The sequence below is a fragment of the Schistocerca serialis genome, chromosome 4 (genome assembly GCF_023864345.2).
Source record: "Schistocerca serialis cubense isolate TAMUIC-IGC-003099 chromosome 4, iqSchSeri2.2, whole genome shotgun sequence".
NCBI lineage: Eukaryota > Metazoa > Arthropoda > Insecta > Orthoptera > Acrididae > Schistocerca > Schistocerca serialis.
The window spans coordinates 792,672,992-792,695,409 of NC_064641.1; the positions used below are offsets into that span (position 1 = coordinate 792,672,992).

At 39.9% G+C, this 22,418-nt stretch overlaps 1 protein-coding gene across 1 annotated transcript in view; it reads right to left on the minus strand.

Moving 5' to 3' along the window:
- The window catches only part of LOC126473373 (uncharacterized), an 89,147-nt gene extending 67,615 nt beyond the window's left edge, over positions 1–21,532 (minus strand). The window contains exons 1-3 of the mRNA XM_050100380.1: positions 21,341–21,532; positions 20,789–21,031; positions 8,956–9,118 (exon numbers count right to left, since the gene is read on the minus strand). Of these exons, the coding sequence (XP_049956337.1) occupies positions 8,956–9,118; positions 20,789–21,031; positions 21,341–21,378 (444 nt within the window). The 5' untranslated portion in view covers positions 21,379–21,532. The remainder of the gene's footprint in view (positions 1–8,955; positions 9,119–20,788; positions 21,032–21,340) is intronic.
- Positions 21,533–22,418: the final 886 nt, after the last annotated feature.

A 22,418-nucleotide genomic window follows, 5' to 3' on the forward strand; every position in this document is an offset into this window, starting at 1 on the left:
AGATGTTGAGTCACAGACAGGCACAACAAAACACACTTACACTTATAGCTTTCGGCCATTAAGGCCTTCATCAACAATAGACACACACACACACACACACACACACACACACACACACACACACTCATGCAAATGGAACTCGCCCACATGACTGCAGTCTCAGATAACTGAAACCACACACTGCGATGTTGTTTGGGTGCGTATGTGTGTCTATTGTCGACAAAGGCCTTAATGACCGAAAGCTGTGAGTCTTTTTGTTGCACCTATCTGCTACTCAGCATCTCCACTATATTGTTTCTCCCATTTTCATACAACCAATTATCTCTTCATTCCCTAGCTGTTCATTTCCCACCTAGACATTAAATCATCCATCACTATCAACACCCACATCCATAATTTCATTCTCAAATTTCTCTCAGCAGTCTTCTATGTACTCCTCTTTATTTCCTGTCTGTGATGCACATATTTAGATGAAATCCTTCAATCCACTACTCGTCCCCCCCCATGAGACATGGACCTTGCCGTTGGTGGGGAGGCTTGCGTGCCTCAGCGATACAGATAGCCGTACCGTAGGTGCAACCACAACGGAGGGGTATCTGTTGAGAGGCCAGACAAATGTGTGGTTCCTGAAGAGGGGCAGCAGCCTTTTCAGTAGTTGCAAGGGCAACAGTCTCGATGATTGACTGATCTGGCCTTGTAACAATAACCAAAACAGCCTTCCTGTGCTGGTACTGCGAACGGCTGAAAGCAAGGGGAAACTACAGCTGTAATTTTTTCCGAGGACATGCAGCTTTACTGTATGATTAAATGATGATGGCGTCCTCTTGGGTAAAATATTCCGGAGGTAAAATAGTCCCCCATTCGGATCTCCGGGCGGGGACTACTCAAGAGGATGTCGTTATCCGGAGAAAAAAAAACTGACGTTCTACGGATCGGAGAGTGGAATGTCAGATCCCTTAATCGAGCAGGTAGGTTAGAAAATTTAAAAAGGGAAATGGAGAGGTTAAAGTTAGATATAGTGGGAATTAGTGAAGTTCGGTGGCAGGAGGAACAAGACTTCTGGTCAGGTGACTACAGGGTTATAAACACCAAATCAAATAGGGGTAATGCAGGAGTAGGTTTAATAATGAATAGGAAAATAGGAATGCGGGTAAGCTACTACAAACAGCATAGTGAACGCATTTTTGTGGCCAAGATAGATACGAAGCCCACGCCTACTACAGTAGTACAAGTTTATATGCCAACTGGCTCTGCAGATGACGAAGAAATTGAAGAAATGTATGATGAAATAAAAGAAATTATTCAGATAGTGAAGGGAGACGAAAATTTAATAGTCATGGGTGACTGGAATTCGAGTGTAGGAAAAGGGAGAGAAGGAAACATAGTAGGTGAATATGGATTGGGGGACAGAAATGAAAGAGGAAGCCGCCTGGTCGAATTTTGCACAGAGCACAACATAATCATAACTAACACTTGGTTTAAGAATCATAAAAGAAGGTTGTATACATGGAAGAACCCTGGAGATACCAAAAGGTTTCAGATAGATTATATAATGGTAAGACAGAGATTTAGGAACCAGGTTTTAAATTGTAAGACATTTCCAGGGGCAGACGTGGACTCTGACCACAATCTATTGGTTATGACCTGTAGATTAAAACTGAAGAAACTGCAAATAGGTGGGAATTTAAGGAGATGGGACCTGGATAAACTGAAAGAATCAGAGGGTGTAGAGAGTTTCAGGGAGAGCATAAGGGAACAATTGACAGGAATGGGGGAAAGAAATACAGTAGAAGAAGAATGGGTAGCTTTCAGGGATGAAGTAGTGAAGGCAGCAGAGGATCAAGTAGGTAAAAGGACGAGGGCTAGTAGAAATCCTTGGGTAACAGAAGAAATATTGAATTTAATTGATGAAAGGAGAAAATATAAAAATGCAGTAAATGAAGCAGGCAAAAAGGAATACAAACGTCTCAAAAATGATATCGACAGGAAGTGCAAAATGGCTAAGCAGGGATGGCTAGAGGACAAATGTAAGGATGTAGAGGCTTATCTCACTAGGGGTAAGATAGATACTGCCTACAGGAAAATTAAAGAGACCTTTGGAGAGAAGAGAACCACTTGTATGAATATCAAGAGCTCAGATGGAAACCCAGTTCTAAGCAAAGAAGGGAAGGCAGAAAGGTGGAAGGAGTATATAGAGGGTTTATACAAGGGCGATGTACTTGAGGACAATATTATGGAAATGGAAGAGGATGTAGATGAAGATGAAATGGGAGATACGATACTGCGTGAAGAGTTTGACAGAGCACTGAAAGACCTCAGTCGAAACAAGGCGCCGGGAGTAGACAACATTCCATTGGAACTACTGACGGCCTTGGGAGAGCCAGTCCTGACAAAACTCTACCATCTGGTGAGCAACATGTATGAAACAGCCGAAATACCCTCAGACTTCAAGAAGAATATAATAATTCCAATCCCAAAGAAAGCAGGTGTTGACAGATGTGAAAATTACCGAACAATCAGTTTAATAAGCCACAGCTGCAAAATACTAACGCGAAATTTTTACAGACGAATGGAAAAACTAGTAGAAGCCGACCTTGGGGAAGATCAGTTTGGATTCCGTACAAACACTGGAACACGTGAGGCAATACTGACCTTACGACTTATCTTAGAAGAAAGATTAAGGAAAGGCAAACCTACGTTTCTAGCATTTGTAGACTCAGAGAAAGCTTTTGACAATGTTGACTGGAATACTCTCTTTCAAATTCTAAAGGTGGCAGGGGTAAAATACAGGCAGCGAAAGGCTATTTACAATTTGTACAGAAACCAGATGGCAGTTATAAGAGTCGAAGGACATGAAAGGGAAGCAGTGGTTGAGAAGGGAGTAAGACAGGGTTGTAGCCTCTCCCCGATGTTATTCAATCTGTATATTGAGCAAGCAGTAAAGGAAACAAAAGAAAAATTCGGAGTAGGTATTAAAATTCATGGAGAAGAGATAAAAACTTTGAGGTTCGCCGATGACATTGTAATTCTGTCAGAGACAGCAAAGGACTTGGAAGAGCAGTTGAATGGAATGGACAGTGTCTTGAAAGGAGGATATAAGATGAACATCAACAAAAGCAAAACGAGGATAATGGAATGTAGGCGAATTAAGTCGGGTGATGCTGAGGGAATTAGATTAGGAAATGAGACACTTAAAGTAGTAAAGGAGTTTTGCTATTTGGGGAGCAAAATAACTGATGATGGTCGAAGTAGAGAGGATATAAAATGTAGACTGGCAATGGCAAGGAAAGCGTTTCTGAAGAAGAGAAATTTGTTAACATCGAGTATAGATTTAAGTGTCAGGAAGTCATTTCTGAAAGTATTTGTATGGAGTGTAGCCATGTATGGAAGTGAAACATGGACGATAAATAGTTTGGACAAGAAGAGAATAGAAGCTTTCGAAATGTGGTGCTACAGAAGAATGCTGAAGATTAGATGGGTAGATCACTTAACTAATGAGGAAGTATTGAATAGGATTGGGGAGAAGAGAAGTTTGTGGCACAACTTGACCAGAAGAAGGGATCGGTTGGTAGGGCATATTCTGAGGCATCAAGGGATCACCAATTTAGTATTGGAGGGCAGCGTGGAGGGTAAAAATCGTAGAGGGAGACCAAGAGATGAACACACTAAGCAGATTCAGAAGGATGTAGGTTGCAGTAGGTACTGGGAGATGAAGAGGCTTGCACAGGATAGAGTAGCATGGAGAGCTGCATCAAACCAGTCTCAGGACTGAAGACCACAACAACAACACACTACTCGTCCTCAGCCAAATCTTCATCATTCTGTCACTTGTGTATTTCACTATGTCCACATTTACTTCTTGTGTTGGTTTTACTGGAAAACAAACTTAACCCTATGGTTAGGCCATTCTTTAAAAAGGGGAGAAATGTCAAATGGCTCATTGAAATTAATTAGTTGGATGATATCTGAGACATCTGAAGAGTTAAGATGGAAGGGGGTGGGTGGGAGAAGGGGGTTGTAGTGGCTGACTGAAGCTTTGAATTGCTCCAGAGATGTTCCTTGACAGCCCTGCTTACACAGCAATGACCACTAAAGAAAAACGTTCCAAGTTCAAGTTTAGAACTGGCAGAAAATTTTAATTTGTCATAAAATTTCATTTCACTGCATAACTTGATCCAGAGTGATATGTTAGCAGAATATAATGTTATGCTAAGGCTAAACGGCCCTTGTCCTTTCTAACTGGGTTTTGGTCCAACAGAGACGCGCAAGAAAGTCACTCCTGAATTCTGATAAGTAAAAGACTGTTCGTGAAGTATGCTCAGATATCTGGGGTGGTAAAACAATGTTGGTGAAAAAAGATTTCTGAGCTGTAGACAATTTTGGTATGATATGATGGTTCATTTAAGTACACATTATGTCTATACTGATTTTCTTTCAATCATATCAACTAATTTGATACCATTCTTTGGTGCTACAACTTTTCTTTTCTGGTCTTTACTGTTATTTGGCTTTTCCTCTTCATTATTCTTGCCACTTTCTTCACTTGATTTCTGTAACATAAATCACTACAGTTTTTCCATCAAATCTACCTATATTTTTTATTCTATTGCAACCCACTCCAGTCAGTACACTATCTTCTAACATATCTCTTTCTCTAGACCTCCAACCACCATCTCTCTATATTAACTTCTGAAAAGCTGAATTTCATGCACAGATCTGCAATATCCAATTTCTGTTTCAGGCTGTAAAATCTTTACCATGACTTTGAAGTATCGGTGAGTTTTTCTTGTATGTGTTGTTGTTATCTACTTATTTATACCTTTCTCTTACATCCTGGGTTTGCACAGCTCCAGGACAATTCTACAACCTCAGAACACTGTGTTCTTTGATTACCTGCATACAGTAGGGTATACAGTTAGACATGCCAAAGGGCTATGTGATTTTTGACAAGCAGTGTTCTTTTAGCTGGATCTGATGTGGTTTAGAAATAACAGGAGTTAAGATAATCAATCATCATATACTGGAGATATTGAGAAATGAACTGGCTTATCAAAAAGAAATAGAACATTAACAACAAAATGGGAAGGACAGACTGCTGCTCACCACATAGAGGTGGTGTTGAGTAACAGAAAGACACAATAAAAAGACTGCTAAAATATTTAGCTTTCAGACAAAGTTCTTCTTCCAAAATAGAAAACACACACACACACACACACACACACACACACACACACAAAGCACAACTCACACATATGTAACCACTGTCTCTGGGTGCTGGAGCCTGACTGTGACTCCGTCTGACATGAGCAGCAATCTACTAGGGTGGGTGGTGGGCATTAGGGGGAGGCATTGTGTTGGAAGGGGGAGGGACAGCACCGTACGGGTATGAGAAGATACTGTGCTGCCTGTGGGAGTGTGCAGGGATGTGGTAGGGACAGGATAGGGCTGCTAGGTGCAGTGTCAGGAGACTTGTGCTGTGGAGAGAGGCTGGTGAAGGGGAAGAGGAAGAGGAGAGAAGTGGAGAACGTTCAGGCCGAGGAGGTTACAGAAATGAAGGATATGTTGTAGGGAGAGTTCCCAAAGTGAAGTATGCCATATTGGGCAGCATGTTCAGCAATTGGGTGGTTCAGCTGTTTGTTGGCTATAGTTTGTGGAGGCCATTCATGTGGACAGACAGCTTGTTAGTTGCCATGCCTGCACAGAATGCGGCAAAGTGATTGCAACTTAATTTGTAGATCACACGGCTGCTTTCACAAGTACCCCTGCCTTTACTGGAGTAGGAGATGCCTGCGACAGGACTGGAGTAGGTTCGTTTGTTTTGTTTTAGGGCACAAAAACAACTAGGGTCATACATGCCCAAGGAAAAACTGTAGAACACGAAGACAAAGAGATGAGTTCAAAATGACTACACATCAATCCCAAACAACGAAAGACAAGACAGCTAAAAACAGGGACACGGAGAAAGGTTTATAAAATACGTCATAGAGAAACGGATGTCAAGAACTAAAAATTAAATGACCTTTGCCATATTGCTATGATTTATAAAAAGTAAAACACAGTCGGCAAACCATGTGTCGTTCACTAAAACGTCCAACAACTCAAATGGCAAACACAAAAGGGAACATAAGTGGTTAAAAAAAGAGCATTCCGTAAGGAAATGGCTGACACTCAAAAAAACTGGGTGCAATGATCACAAAGTGGTGGGGAGCACCACTTAACACATGGTAATGGCTAAAAAGACAGTGCCCAATACGCAACCTAATTAAAATGATCTTGCAGTGAGAGGGCTGAGAGGAGGTTGTCCAAACCGCTGGGAGAGGCTTAATAGCTCGGAGCTTATTCCTATGAAGGGGGGACCAGTGGTGATGCCAAAGTGACACCACCTGCTAACAGACAGCAACACGGAGATCATCGGAGGGAATGTAAGAACTAGCAGGCTGAGGTACAAGAACTGCAGCCTTGGCAGCAGTGTCAGTGGCCTCGTTTCTTGTCAAACCAAAGTGACCAGGAACCCACATGAACACCATAGTGGTTCCATCAAGAGTGAGCAGTGATAGCTTTCTTGGACCTTTGCACTACGGGATGGACGGTGTGCAGCACAAAGAGGCCTTGGAGGGCATTGAGAGATGATGCAATTGAAAAGCCGGTGTTGCCAGATGGACTGTGTGGCCTAATACAGGGTGAAGAGCTATGCTATAAATACTGAGATCAGTGTTCCAGAAGCGAATACCAAAAAACGTTGGTGCCAATAACAAAGACACACCCAACACCACGGTCAGTCCGAGAGCCATCAGTGTGCACAACAGTACTATTGTGAAATTCCATGCGAAGCATGAAGGCGATAGAGCAAGGCTGGAGTAGTGTCCTTAGAAACCGAATGAAGGCCAAGGTGAACACAAGCTGCCACATGAAGCAAGGTGGTGAAAAGTTCACACCCACTGGGAAAATTGCAGGTACCTTGAAGTTAAGCTGCAGGAGCGAGAGCCGAGAGCGAACTCCAGGCAGTAATAGAGAAGAGGAATATGTCCCACACTGGTGATCAAACAAGCAATCGAAGAAGGAGGCATAGGATGGGTGGCCAAGCATGGCAGACAAACGGCATGCATTTCTACTGAGGAGAAAGTCATGGTGGTAGGACACCAGTAATTCGGCAACTTCTGCATACAGACTCTCAATTGGGCTAGCGTGAAAGGTACCAAGGGGATGCCATGATGATGGATAGTCTTGAGACGGTGTAAGACGGACAGACATGCAGATGAATAAAAGAAGCACCCATAATCTTAAGTTTCGAATGGACAAGGGACCAGTACAAATGGAGGAGGGCCAATCTGCACCCCACAACGTACCAATGAGGACACATAGAACACTGAGGGATCGCATACAGCGGTCTGCCAGGTATGACGCATGAGAGGACCAAGGAAGTTTCCTATTGAGGATGATCCCCAGAAATTTCATAGTTCAAATGAATGGAAGAGCAACAGGTCCAAGATGTGGGGGAGAAACCTATTGTGCCACCAGAAATTCATACAAACGGTTTGTCAGAGGAAAAACGAAAGCCACTGTCAATGCTTCATAAGTAAAGATGATTGATACATCACTGAGGACGCCGCTCAATGAGACAGGTCCGTGGAGTACTGCAGTTGGGTAGGTGGAAGTGGGATGATGTGTAGGAAGGATTTGCATCTAAGTCTGTTGCAGGGATGTGAGACATGAGTCAAGTGGTTGTGAGCAGGGGTTGAGCAGGGGCCAGTGGAATACCACTGTGGGAGGGGTGGGGAGGATACTGGAGAGGATATTCCTCATTTCAGGACATAGTGAGAGGTAACTGAAACTTTGGCGGGAAATGTGATTCAGTTGCTCCAGTCCTGGGTGGTACTGAGTCATGAGAGGAGTGCTCCTTTGTGACCAGACAGTGTGTATGTGGGACGTGGGAGATGAGTGGAATGATAAGACATGAGACATCTATTTCTGGACAAGATTGGGAGGGTAGCTTTGGTCTGTGAAGGCCTAAGTGTCACCATTCAGATATTTGGAGAGAGACTGCTTGTCGCTACAGATGTCACAACCATGGGTAGCTAGGCTGCATGGAAGAGACACCTTGGTATGCAATGGGCAGCTACTTTCGGAAGTGGAGTTATTGTTGGTGGTTGGTATGTTTGATGTGGAGGTCAAAATTGAGGAAGGGGCTTGTTAGGTTGAGGATTATCAGGTAAAATGAATCGAGGAGAAGGTGTTGAGGCTCTGGAGGAATGTGGATAGGGTGTCCTCACCTTCGATCCACATCACAAAGGTGTCACCAGTGAATCTGAACCAAGTGAGGGGTTTGGGGGTTCTGTACCATAGATTTGTTTGTAGGTGAAGCCTTCAAATGAGAAACAATTGCAGGTGAGGATACAGCTGGTCATAGTGACCTGGAAGTAGGTTGTAGGTTTGAAGTCAGTTGGATGTTCAAAAAGGTAGTGTTCCATAGTGGCAAGGTCATAGGCATTGAGGATGGAAGTGTAGAGGGAGGTGGCATTGACAGTAAATAGAACATTATAGCTCCACTTACGAGACTTTCATTCTTCTTCACAGCAACCACAAAGATAATTAGTAAAAGTGCGCTGCAAACTGAATGAAGTCATTTCTATTATCTTTATTCACTCAACTGACTGTATTGCAGCGAAGATTTTCCAGCAGTTCTGTAATGCAATCTGAACATCCAGGTTTGATCATTATTTTATGATTTTTTCCATTTGTATTAACTGGCTATTAAAATGGGCTAAGAATAAAACTTGACACAACTGAAGTTCAATTTTTGCGAATAATTTTTTATATTTTTATTCAATCATGGAACATAAATATTCTTCACATGATTAGGTAGGTAGACAATAAGCCATAAACAGGACATTAAAGTCCAATATAAACCAAAAGCAATGATACTGTGTATCACTGAAAATTATTTAAAACACTTACAGCTCTGATGGTTCCTTCCAATCCAAGATGAAGCCCGTGTGGCCCATTCATATGCTTCAACATTACAGCATTAGCGAAATGTTCATAAGGCAGGATTATCTTGCCATTCTCTCTCAATATCAAACGACCTTGAGCATCTAGTGCCACACGAGATGCCATCATCCTAAAATTGAATAACATACTGGTAACATCAAAAACACTTTATTATATTTAAATCACAATGTTTACGATCTAACAAAAAGTTTGTTTCATGTTTTAAAATGCCACAGCTTACAACCAGCTGTCAAAATAGGAACCACTCACAACAAAGCTGTATAAGGGAAATAAAGTTAGAGCATGAAAAATGATGGAAGGACTTATGGACTGAATATTGGATATGTGACATTTACATAAAACTGGCAGGCATCTAGACAATGTCCCCCCAAGCAAAATACTGCACATAATTATTTCCTTTACATCTAAATTACTACTATGTCGTTTAAGTGTTTGGGAGAGGGTTCAGAGAACCACTTTCAGACTATTCTAGACCATTCCACTCTCAAACAACATGTGGGAAATATGAAAACAGAAATATTTCTGCACATGCTCGGATTTGTATTATTTTATTGGAACTGCCGTTCTCCCTGTTTGGGAGGAATCAACAAAATAATTTGGCTTTCAGAGGAGAAAGCTGGTGCTTGAAATTTTATGAAAAGATCTCACCAAAACAGAATATGCTTTGGTTTTAATGAGTGCCACTAAAACTCACATATTATATTTGTGATACTCTCTCCACTATTTCATGATAATACAAAATGAGCTGACCTTTGATCTTGTTCTTCATGTGCTATCTATCCTATATGTTAAGGACCCCACACTGCACAGCAATATTCCAGAAGAGGACAAACAAGTTGTTCACAATTGTAATCCCTAGGTACCTCATTGAATCAACATCTTTTAAATTGTTTGTGATTTATCGTGTGACTGAAAATTAAAGGACTTTTTAAGTACTCATATGGAGGTCCTCACACTATTTATTGTTTAGGGTCAACTGCCATTTTTTCACAATAAAGATTTCTTGTCTGAAACATTTTGCAATTTGTTTTGATCTTCTAATAACTTTACTAGGCAGAAAATGACAGTGTCATCTGCAAACAATCTGAGAGCTGCTCAGATTGTCTTCTAATCATTTATATAAATTAGGAAAAGCTGGTGGCTTATAACACTTCCTTGAGGAACCCCAGATATCAGTCCTGTTTCACTTTATGGTTTGGTGTCAATTACTATGAACAGTGACCTATCTGACAGGAAATTGAGAATCCAGTTGCCCAACTGAAATGAAACACCATAGGATTGCTTGTGAGGAACTGTGTCAAAAGCACTCTGGAAATCTAGATATATGTAACCAACTTGAAATCCCATACTGGTTGCACTTATTACTTCAGGTGAACAAAGAGCCACTTGTGTTTCACAAAAATGATATTTTTTGAGTACGTGCTGGTTGTATGTCAACAAATTGTTTGCTTCGAGGCATTGCATAATGATTGAACACAGTACATGTTCCATAATCCTCTGAATAACACACACTTTGAACCATTTTCAAAAATACAGATCATTTTCAGCAACAATCAAAACTACACACACTTGAGTAGTCTGTTTTACAGTGTCACGCATTCTCTCTAATACAAACATTCTTAACATCTTTCAAACTGTACATCTTTTTATCACAGCTCTCTCTTCCAGCACACGCACGAATAGTACATCATAGCATATGTAACAGATTATGCAAATAAAATTAAGAGTAGGACATAGTACTACCCATTTCATGTACGAAATCATGACTAATAAAAACAGCACAGTGTAAAGTGTAAATGCCTTGGTAATGCTGTCTACTACGCAACAACCTAAAAAAAGCAGACATGTGATTGAATGGGAAAGGAAGGATCTCGTTTTGATGGGTAGGAGTACTACGTCTGCGTTATTCAGACAAAAGCACAAAGGTTGAAAAGAGCTAGGAGGGAAAGAACACAACCTGTGGGAAATCTTTCAGATGAATTTATTTGCACACAGCCAGAATATTTGTGTATAAAATGGCGAAATAACATCTAATAGTCAAATGTGTCACGCACATCATATGTACGCTTTCAATACCAGCTACTAGTCCCTTGAGTTTTCCTGAGAAAAAGCTTGGAGGATAACATCGCTGTAATTAACATTTGGAAGTACAAACCCTTTGTATAGGAACACAGCACAGAATACAATGTGCAAAATGTTTTGCACTTTTTCATATGGATATGATGTATATAATAGGGAGTTGAGAGTAAGAGTTCAACAAAAGCATGTTGTAAGGTCAGTGAGTGGTTTAATACAAAGTGTGGTAGAAGTGGGAAGAATTTTGAGGAAGGGAACAATAAAAGGCAATTAAAGCCTTGGTAAAGGAGGTTCACCTCGTGCTTTTCTGCTCCCAACCCTTTGTCATATGGGTCATACTTGTTTGAGAGACCCACGCATCCATCCAGTTCATTCTATTCCAATTTTGTCACTGATGTATCACACCACAACTGAGGTAGAATCACCTGTGAAAGCACCTATTTTATATATAAGCTCTGTTGAAACTACTGCGCAGTTTTCTGCTTAGACATTACTACCAATCAAGAATCCACCACTGGGCCATTCCATGCCAAGTGGTTTAATTTTGAAAAAAAGTTCCTGCATGACCAAAAAGGATTTTCATAAAATTTTGTGCAAACATCTGCACATTCCCTATGAACACTGGTAAAGTTTTACTTTTGCCAATATAATATTTGCAGAGGTACAGTCATTTGGTTGATACCACAGCGCAGCTATCCAAAGTGAACCCCCGAAGTTTCACCAACTTTGATGTATAATATTTCCGCAATTTTTTCTTAAAAGAGAAAACTAAGCCTTCTTGTACAATTTTTTGCACTCTCTTAAGAGTAAAAATGAATAAAAGATTTCTTGAGCAATTTTCATATTGATAATTTGAAGCCAAGTCAGCCAAAAGAATTGATGTTTAAAAAAAATAAAAGGTAAATTTTATCTTTAATGACTCTGGGACTATGTGGGGGTAAACTTGAAACTTTTCACATAATAACCTACCCACATGTGGAACAAGAGTGTAAAGATGACCGATTGTATAAATGTGTTGCTATTGTCCTTGGTGGCTTGTCCACTTCTCGTTTCTTGTAAAGTCAGAAAACCAGTATCCTCATACATCTACATGAGTATTTTGCAATTCACAGTTAAGTGTCTGGAAGAGGGTAAATCAAACCTCCTTCAAGCTATTTCTCTTCCATTCCATTCTCTAATAGCGCGTGGGAAAAATGAACTCTTAAATCTTTCCGTGTCAGCTCTGATTTCTCTTTTTATTTTGATGATCATTTCTCCCTAAACAGGTGGGCACCAACCAAATATTTTGACACCTTAATGATCACGTTGGTAATTGAAATTTCATGAGGAGATGCTTCCATAATGAATAATGCCTTTGTTTTAAGGATTAACCAATGGAAAATCGAGACTAAACAATGGAAAATCAAGAATGAACTGTAACAATATTATGAAAAGGAAAGTTGCTACTCTCCATAGAGTGGAGATGCTGAGTCACAGATAAGCATAACAAAAAGACTGTCAGAAAGTGACCTTTCGGCCAACAAGGCTTTTGTTGAAAGTAGATCTCCCCCCCCCCCCCCCCCCCCCACACACACACACACACACACAGCCAATGTGGTCATGTGTGTGAGAGATAATTTGGCGTGTGTGTGTGTGTGTGTGTGTGTGTGTGTGTGTACCCATTTTTTCGACGAGGGCCTTGTAGGCTAAAAGCTCAAATCATTCTGCAACTGGTCTTTATCATGTAATGACTTTACAAGATGGTAAGTGACACCATCATCTGCAAATAATCTATGAGGGGCATTCAAATAGCAATAAAACACATTTTTTCCCCTGAAAGCAGGTCGGTATTATTCAAGATTCCAATGTACAATATCATTCTCCATTTTTTTGTCTACAAAACCCTGCTTTTCAACATAATCTCAGTTCAATGTGATGGTCTTATGCCACTTTACCGTGGCGAGGAACCCAGCAGGCACACATCTTTGAGTATTCCAACAAGTGGACATGTGTGTCACCACTATGAACAGAGACATCCAAGTGAGCAGCGAGGTGTTTCTTTATGATGTGTCAATCACCTCGAATGAAGTGTCCACGTGGTGCACCATTGCATGAGTTACAGTTGTGTGCAGCCGGTTGGCATGCAGGAGATCAGACCGGTTTGCACGACCTTGTTGTGATGATGACAGATGCCTTGCCCAATGACTCACCGTGCTTCTGTTCACAGCTAGGTCTCGTAAACATTCTGCAGGTATCTATGAATATCTGCAATGTTCAGGTTTTCTGTCAAAAGAAACTCAATGATAGCTCTATACTTGGAATGCATCTCAATTTAAAAACGCCATCCTGAAGGCTATGTATAGCGCCACCATCTACTGGAATGCCATGAAAATATAGGGGCGAAGTGGGAATATTCTACAAAGTCCTACAACAAAATCTGCAAAAAAAATCTGCATTTTTTCCAGTTGAAATTGGCCAGGAAAAAATGAAAAATAAGGTGTTGCACTACCTACTGAATGCCCCTTGTAATAGGGATGCTCAGATTGTAACCTGAACTGTTTATGTAGATCAGGAACAGAAGAGGGTCTAAAACACTTCCTTGGGGAATTATAGTTATTACTTCTGTTTTACTCTATGACTTTCAGCCCGTTACTATGAACTGTGAACTTTCTGACAGGAACTCATGAATCCAGTTACACTCCACAGACATGCATTTTGATTAGAAGTCACTTACAAGGAGCAGTGTTAAAACCTCCTGGAAATCTAAAAATCAATTTGACTTCCTCTGTCAATAGCACTCACTACTTCAAGAGAATACAGAGCTAGGTGTGTTTCACAAGAATGATATTTTCGGAATCCGTGTCGGCTATTTGTCAATACATTCAAACACAGTATATGTTCCAAAATCCTACTGCAAATCAGAACTGGTGATATGGGTTAAGCAGATTATTTCCTTTCTTGGGAGTTGGTGTGACTTGTGCAACTTTCCCATAGCCATCGAGGCCACACCTGACAGCTGTGCAGTAGCATCCATGGCTTGGTTTGTTTACCATATGTTCTCAAACCTGATAAGGGTTCCTTTATGCAAGATCCCAATACTTATGGTACATTTCATTAAGTGTCAGAGACCAAAGCTAGAAGGGGTCTCTTTCAAGATCCTAGGCTTATGTTTCCTTCAAGCCACTTGAATTTTTTTACACATTTCATTAATTTGTTATAGAATATAAATACTATATACACTGTCGGCCAACAATGTCACTGAGGATGCTGGAATAACTGTAATAATGTGCTGTTTCAGAACCCAGTACTTGTTATTCCTTGATGGCTAGTAACATGAATTTGTTGGGCCCTGTGAGTGTATAAAGCATATTAAAGCATCCTTCTGCTCAGAAAAAGTCCCACAGTCATTTCCAATTCATCACTCTTTTTCATAAATGCATGCAGCATATTGTCCTGGCTGGAGGTCGAATGCTAATATATCTCCTTCACTCGTCTCTCATTTTGGTCAGGAAAGGTGATGCAGCATTTGAAATAGTGCCGACCTGAATTATTGTTTCATCAGTTGGCAAAAAATACAAGATTATTTTCTGTAGTTCCTGTTACAGTACACCCATGTTAAAAATCTCTCTTCTTGTAATGCTTAATTTCATTCAATTTCTTCTTTTTTTAAATGAAATCAAATTTATGAAAAAACAGAGTGATTGATTGGAAATGTCTGAGAGGCTTCTAATAAGCAGAAGGATGCTTTAATAAGCTTTATGTACTCAAATGGCCCAGGAAACATTTTATTGGCCTTCAAGGAGTGACAAGTAGGTGTACTGGGTTTTGGAACAGCACATTCTTGCAGTTACTGCAGCAGCCATGACAGTATTCACCAGCAGTATATATAGCACATACATACTATGGCAAATTAATGAAACTTCTAGAAAATTCAAATAAACCAAAGGAAATACAAGCTTAGGATCTTACAAGAGACCTCTTCTAACTTTGGCCTCAGACACTCTGGATAATAAAAAAAATACATACAGGTAATGACAAATATGCATCCCATTTTATGTGCTTTACATTATTTTTCAACATAGTCTCCACACCGGTTCACACTTTTGCCCCACCACAGCACTAAATTTGAGATGCCTCTGTGGCAGAATTCATCCGACTGACTATGGAACCACTGGCGGATGGCTGTCTTAGCTTCATCGTTACTTGTGAATCATGCCAGGAACTTCTTCAGCGATCTGAAAACGTGGACATCACTGCAGGCGAGGTCTGGACTGTATGGTGGGTGGTCCAGAATCTCCCAGTGAAATACCGAGAGCTTCTCGGCAGTTCTGGTTGCCATATGTGGTGTCACATTGTTGTGGAGCAGAATCACTCTGGCCACGTCGAGTATCCCTTGGTTATCAATGGAGAGATGTCTACAGACGTTAAAGTAACCTCTGGCGTGTCACAGGGGAGTGTTATGGGACCATTGCTTTTCACAATATATATAAATGACCTAGTAGATAGTGTCGGAAGTTCCATGCGGCTTTTCGCGGATGATGCTGTAGTATACAGAGAAGTTGCAGCATTAGAAAATTGTAGCGAAATGCAGGAAGATCTGCAGCGGATAGGCACTTGGTGCAGGGAGTGGCAACTGTCCCTTAACATAGACAAATGTAATGTATTGCGAATACATAGAAAGAAGGATCCTTTATTGTATGATTATATGATAGCGGAACAAACACTGGTAGCAGTTACTTCTGTAAAATATCTGGGAGTATGCTTGCGGAACGATTTGAAGTGGAATGATCATATAAAATTAATTGTTGGTAAGGCGGGTACCAGGTTGAGATTCGTTGGGAGAGTGCTTAGAAAATGTAGTCCATCAACAAAGGAGGTGGCTTACAAAACACTTGTTCGACCTATACTTGAGTATTGCTCATCAGTGTGGGATCCGTACCAAATCGGTTTGACGGAGGAGATAGAGAAGATCCAAAGAAGAGCGGTGCATTTCGTCACAGGGTTTTTTGGTAACCGTGATAGCGTTACGGAGATGTTTAATAAACTCAAGTGGCAGACTCTGCAAGAGAGGCGCTCTGCATCGCGGTGTAGATTGCTCGCCAGGTTTCGAGAGGGTGCGTTTCTGGATGAGGTATCGAATATATTGCTTCCCCCTACTTATACCTCCCGAGGAGATCACGAATGTAAAATTAGAGAGATTAGAGCGCGCACGGAGGCTTTCAGACAGTCGTTCTTCCCGCGAACCACACGCGACTGGAACAGGAAAGGGAGGTAATGACAGAGGCACGTAAAGTGCCCTCCGCCACACACCGTTGGGTGGCTTGCGGAGTATAAATGTAGATGTAGACATAGACCTTTGTCTGATGGCAGCTCTCAGATTAGACAGTGTGGAACAACAATTGTCGGCACTGATGGTTGCTCCTTGTGGCATGAAATCCAGCAGGAGTGGCCCATGGCTATCCCAGAATGCCATTAACATCACTTTCCCAACAGATGGTGCTGAATGGAACTTTTGGTCATAGGCAAACCAGGACATTTCCATAGCTATCCATGTTTCATCACCAGTAACAATGGGGTCCAGGAAACCCATACCCTCCTTGGATTACCGTTCCACATGTTTCAGTGAAGACATCATGCACTTGGCTTTCATCTTGTCATCCAACTGCTTAGGCACCCACCTCAATGACCCATGAACGAAGTTGTAAGCACTCCCATGCAATATGCCAAGCTCCTGGAAAATTGCTGTGATGAGAACAATCCAATCTGCTTTCACCATTGCATCCATGTGGGAAATGTTATCAGTCAATGAAGAACACATCCTCCCTGATCGATCACTGTCATGCATGGCTTCACAGCCTTTGTCGGATTCACACCACCACCTTAAAGTTGTCAAAATGAGACAGTTTTCCTCATATTTGGGCTGCACTTCCATGTAGATGTTGATGGGGGTTTATCCCTGGCTCCATAGAAAACAAATCACATTTCGTTGCTCTAATGCTGTGGACGAGTGAAGCACAACCGCCATCTTTAACAACTGACAGCAGTGTCATGTGGCGGACCTACCAGTATATAAGGCTAGCACAAACCAGGAAAGGCCCAGTGCTGGGAAAAGGGCAAAGACTTTCTGATTTTTCCTCATATTATCAGGCTAGGAATTCTGTGTGGGTGCGGTTGTACAACTATCGGATGTAGCTAAGGGGATGAGCCAATCCATGTCAGATCAACACACTTTAAATAAAATTATTACCTCGCCATTTCAGATTTTGCAAAATTTTGTATATTCATAGTGGGTGCTGAGGCTAAGAAAAATAACAGATCTCAGTTTTTTTATTTCAGGCTGTTTCTGAAATATGGCTATGTAAAATTTTACAAAAACTGACCAAAACAGCAGGAACAGACTTTTTTAAATCATTCTACGAGCTGCCCTAATTGCACTATAAAGCTGGGAAAGGCGTCATTTTGCAGCATTTTCATGCTCTTTCCCGTGACATGCAACATGGTGTAGGTTCTAATTTAAAAAAATTTTCAAAATATAATTTTAAAATTGTATTTCTTTCCAAAAAAGTCCATAATTCAAAATTTTCAAAATACGTCAATAAAAAATCACATGGCAAAATATAAATATGGGATGATGATGGGTACATTATCAACAAAAAAATTATCCTGACTTGTTTTTCACTAGTAGTTCCTTCTGGCCAAACCTATCTTATCTTCAATCACTATGAATTTAATTAAAATATACAGACAAGAAGAAGAGAGAGAGAGAGAGAGAGAGAGAGAGAGAGAGAGAGAGAGAGAGAAATATCAAAATATCATCATCTCAAAACAAAACCAATCAGCATACTGTATAATTAGATTCAGTCGATTGCTTACTTTAATTTTATACAATATAGGTTGGTTGGTTGGTTGGTTTTGGGGAAGGAGACCAGACAGCGTGGTCATCGGTCTCATCGGATTAGGGAAGGATGGGGAAGGAAGTCGGCCGTGCCCTTTCAGAGGAACCATCCCGGCATTTGCCTGGAGTGCTTTAGGGAAATCACGGAAAACCTAAATCAGGATGGCCGGACGCGGGATTGAACCGTCGTCCTCCCGAATGCGAGTCCAGTGTCTAACCACTGCGCCACCTCGCTCGGTTATACAATATAAATTAATATCCTATTAATTGAAAATCTGTGATAAATGTAGGGAAGAAGAAACAATATTGAAAAATACAGAGCCAATCAGTGATAAAGATGTTGAAGATGAAGTTTCTTCTGGATATAAGATAATCATTCCAGACGAAGACCCAGACTTCAGCAAAATTTCAATGGTTGTTTGAACACTTAACACATCACTTCAAGAACTACACTAGATCCCAACTGAAAAAAAAAAAGAAAACATCAAAGCACTCTGTCAAATCAAAAGTGGAAAAATAGGAGGGAAAAAAACCACATCCTGTTAAACGGAAAAAAAAACTTTTTGTTGCTGCTGAAGCTTCTTTATCAGATAATGATACTGAAATTGACAAATTTGCTCTCCAAAATCTCACAACTAACCTTTTTAATTCTAAATGTTTAGGAAAAAACCAATGAGTCACACAATTTTAACTGAAAAGTGGAGTATCAGGAGGATACTGTGCGAATTTTACATGGTTCAGCAAAAAAAGTTAAGTTTATGGCATGTCCAAACCCAAAAGCAAGGAAATGTTTACCAATAGAAACTGTCAAACCTGTACATTCATTTTATGAAAAATATGAAGATAGCCAGGTATTAAACACTGTTTGATGGTTACAGAACCAAATGGAAATTAAAAAAAAAAATTCTGTGAAACCTTAAAGAAGCTCACAGGCATTTTAAAGACAAGTTTCCTACCATAACAACAGGTTTTTCTAAAACTGCTGGGTTGAGACCAAAACACTGCATATTAGTTGGACGGAGTGGCGCACACTACATCCACGTACGCACAACTCAACAACACAAAAAAATAAATAACTGAAAATGAAAAACTAAAAACAGTAACAAATGGCAACTTAAACAATTACAAGCAATTTTGTTAAAGAATTGTTTTTGGTGCATTTGTCCTGGCTGTCAAAAAATACTCAAATTCCAAGAACCTACTACCACCCCGTGCAACTGTAGTGCTAGATAAAGCCCCATGCCACTCCCCTGTGTGTTAACTTGAACAAGGCAACATGAAAGCTATGTTTTTGCCCCCCCCCCCCTCCCACCTCCTCCATAAGTATGTAATTTTCTTACTTAATTTTGATTTATGACATTGTTTTGAGCTCTGTAAATGACTCATTTCATTCCCCTCTGATTATCTGACCTTTAAAGCTTTCCAACCATCTCATGGTCCCAGATGTAATGGATAGTCAAGGTTCAACTTTTTTAGTGAAAACCAAGTCAGAAACATTTATTTAACAATGAATCCGTCACCATCCCATATTCATATTTTGTCACGTGATTTACAACGGAACTAAGTATTTATGGAAATATTATCAAAATTTCAGATTATGTACTTTCTGGGAAAAAAAAAAAAAAAAAAAAAAATAAAAATAAAAATCAAAATTTCAATCTGTATTTTGAAAAAAAAAATTATTAATTATAGCCTTTTTTGTGTTGTATACCACTGGAAAGAGCATAAAAAATGATGCAAAATAACGCCTTTCCCAGGTCTATGGCTCAATTAGGACATCTTCTAGAGTAATTTTTTTGGACAGTTTTTGGAAATTTTACATAGCCATATTTAAGAAATGGTTTGAAATAAAAAAATTGAAATTTGGCATTTTCTTAATCTCAGTACCCACAATGAGCGTATTACATTTAAGAAAATCTAGAATGGTAAGGTACACTGCGTGTGTGTATTTGACACGGAATGATCCAGATGCTGGGTTTCACAATTTAAAAGAAACAAGGAGTGGACAAGCCAGCATGGCAAGAAATAGCAACACATTTATATCATTTTTCATCAGTATACTAATGAGCCACATAAATTGCAAACTATGTGAACACAAAATATGCTGTACTTTAAACTAGAATTAAACTGACACATCAACAGTATTGCACAATAAAAGAGACTGAGTGCAAGTCCAGGACCCAGATCTACACATGTTCGTTTCATGATCAGTGTTTTCTCAACTGCTGGCTGAGGTCATCAAACAGACACTGACTAGTCCATATTCCTTCATAATATACTTTCCACAGGGTATTAGTGGAACAGTATTACAAGATAACCTCTACATATCCATTCACAATCTGCAAACCATTGTCCTGCGCATAGCAGATATCCTCTATTCTCATTTCAGCTGCATATGGAATGTGATAGTCAGCATGTATTTTTGTACATGTCAATTCCCATTTTTCAGCATTTCCATGATGCTCTCCCATGATTACTCATGTTGCCCTTCCTTGTAAATGTTCATCTCACCCTGTTGGTATAAACTAGTCTGAAAATTCATGTTGTATGTCATTACTTTGGTAGATGCTCAATAATAAGCATAATACACAAGTATGCATTTATTTTGCTGGACTGCTTGACAAAGATAGATGGTGCTCCGCAATACTGCTCCCCTCCCCCAGCAGTCAGTGTGAGGTGGAGCAATCGTCCTCTTCTCCTTACATCATCATCCATTAAAAAAAGAATATTTTAAGAAATCAAATTTGTGATGAAAGATTTATGAAAATTCAATTCTGAAATGTAAAACAAACTCAGGAAAATATTTATTATAAATAAGGCAGTTCTTACTGTAAGTAGGCAGCACTTGGTAGCATTGATGCTTCCTTTAATTCGCTGAAGCACTGTAACAATTCCACTGATGGATTCCATCCTTTATTTTGCAAATATAATTGAAGCAGCATGTACAACTTTTCTGTCACATAACCAGCACCAGCAAATGGAGGGCCCATCTCAGTTTGTATTCCCTTTGCAACTATATTCTTCATAGTTTCAGCAAGATCCATCGGACTTTTGGGAATTTCCCCTGGAAGTCTGCATAACAAAAAAACATTTATTAATTCTGGCAGCTGTTTCAAAGCAACAAAAATTAATTAAGAACTAAGATATCTTTAGCAATTTGTTCAAAAAAGGCGTAAGTCGGAATAAATAAGATATTGAAACTCAGTAACCTATAATGGAATATAAAAGTAACAATCACATTACCACAGTAATTTATGTCTATTTGTTGCCTTATGGCGAAAACTATGCAAAATACCATTTACATGGCATTTTTAAATCGTTTTGACCACCGAAAACTTTATACACTTTAATAAAATAACAACTTAAATTTTAATGTCATACATCTTATTCAGGTTTGACCAAAAGTCAATCACGCTCATCAAAAGTAGTGGGGATGAGGAAGTCCAGCAGTTTTTTCCACTGGCGAATGTAAAATACTCATTTGCTATCGAATATCGTTTGAAAACTGCATTTTTTTCTGTTAATTGTGCTATCTCACATATTTACTTCACGTAAAACACTGCCAAACACCATACGCAAATGTTACTTTTTTTCTCCTGATTAAAAAAAAAGCAAGGCTTGGGTTGACTACAGACAAACTTCGATGTCTCTTCCGCACTCTTCGATTAGAAAATTATTTCGTTTACTTACCCGAACCCAATCTTAATATTTGGAAGGTGATTCAAGCCAGTGTGTTACGATGACCAGTTGCGTCTTGTTACCATGGCAACAGGTGAATTGTCTTCGGAAATGGAGCGTAAAGATGTCTTTTGAACTGTTCCCTCCCGTATAAGGAACAGCTGATTGATATATCGAATAGCCTCCTTGACTCTGTTCGATAGTTGAGCGCAAGCGCGTGATGATCGATCTGTACACGAAGAAGTTGGGGCAATTCGAAATTAAGACAGTACGAAGGAGTGTGTAATTCGCATTGTTTGTGATGATATATTCCGCACAAAAATACTTATCTGCCTATGAGAAATCTAGGACGAGAGTAATGTATAATGTCACAATTACTGTATGAGTTACAGTTATTTCTTGATATGTCTTAAATAATGACATCGTACGAAATGTGCGAAATTTTCAGTGGTGAGCCCGCAAATAAGTTTTCAGCTCTTCCATTGGCAGCCAGTACAGTCATTTTAGGAAAAGTGAACATGTAGGCCAGTAAATTTCGAAGTTCACAAACCAACAACGCACATACACACACTATTTATTATCTAATGGAAATGAAGCAGTCGTGTTCACCAATAAATTATTCCGTGCTGTAGCTGATGAGTAGCAGCCTATTGTTAGCTCTAGTAGCCGAACCTGAAAATGACAACCACTTTTTTAAAATACATAAAGCAGCTCTTAACCATCATACATCAAAGATTGCTTCAGTAGTATTCTGGCCTTCATATTCTCAGACTTGTGTTCT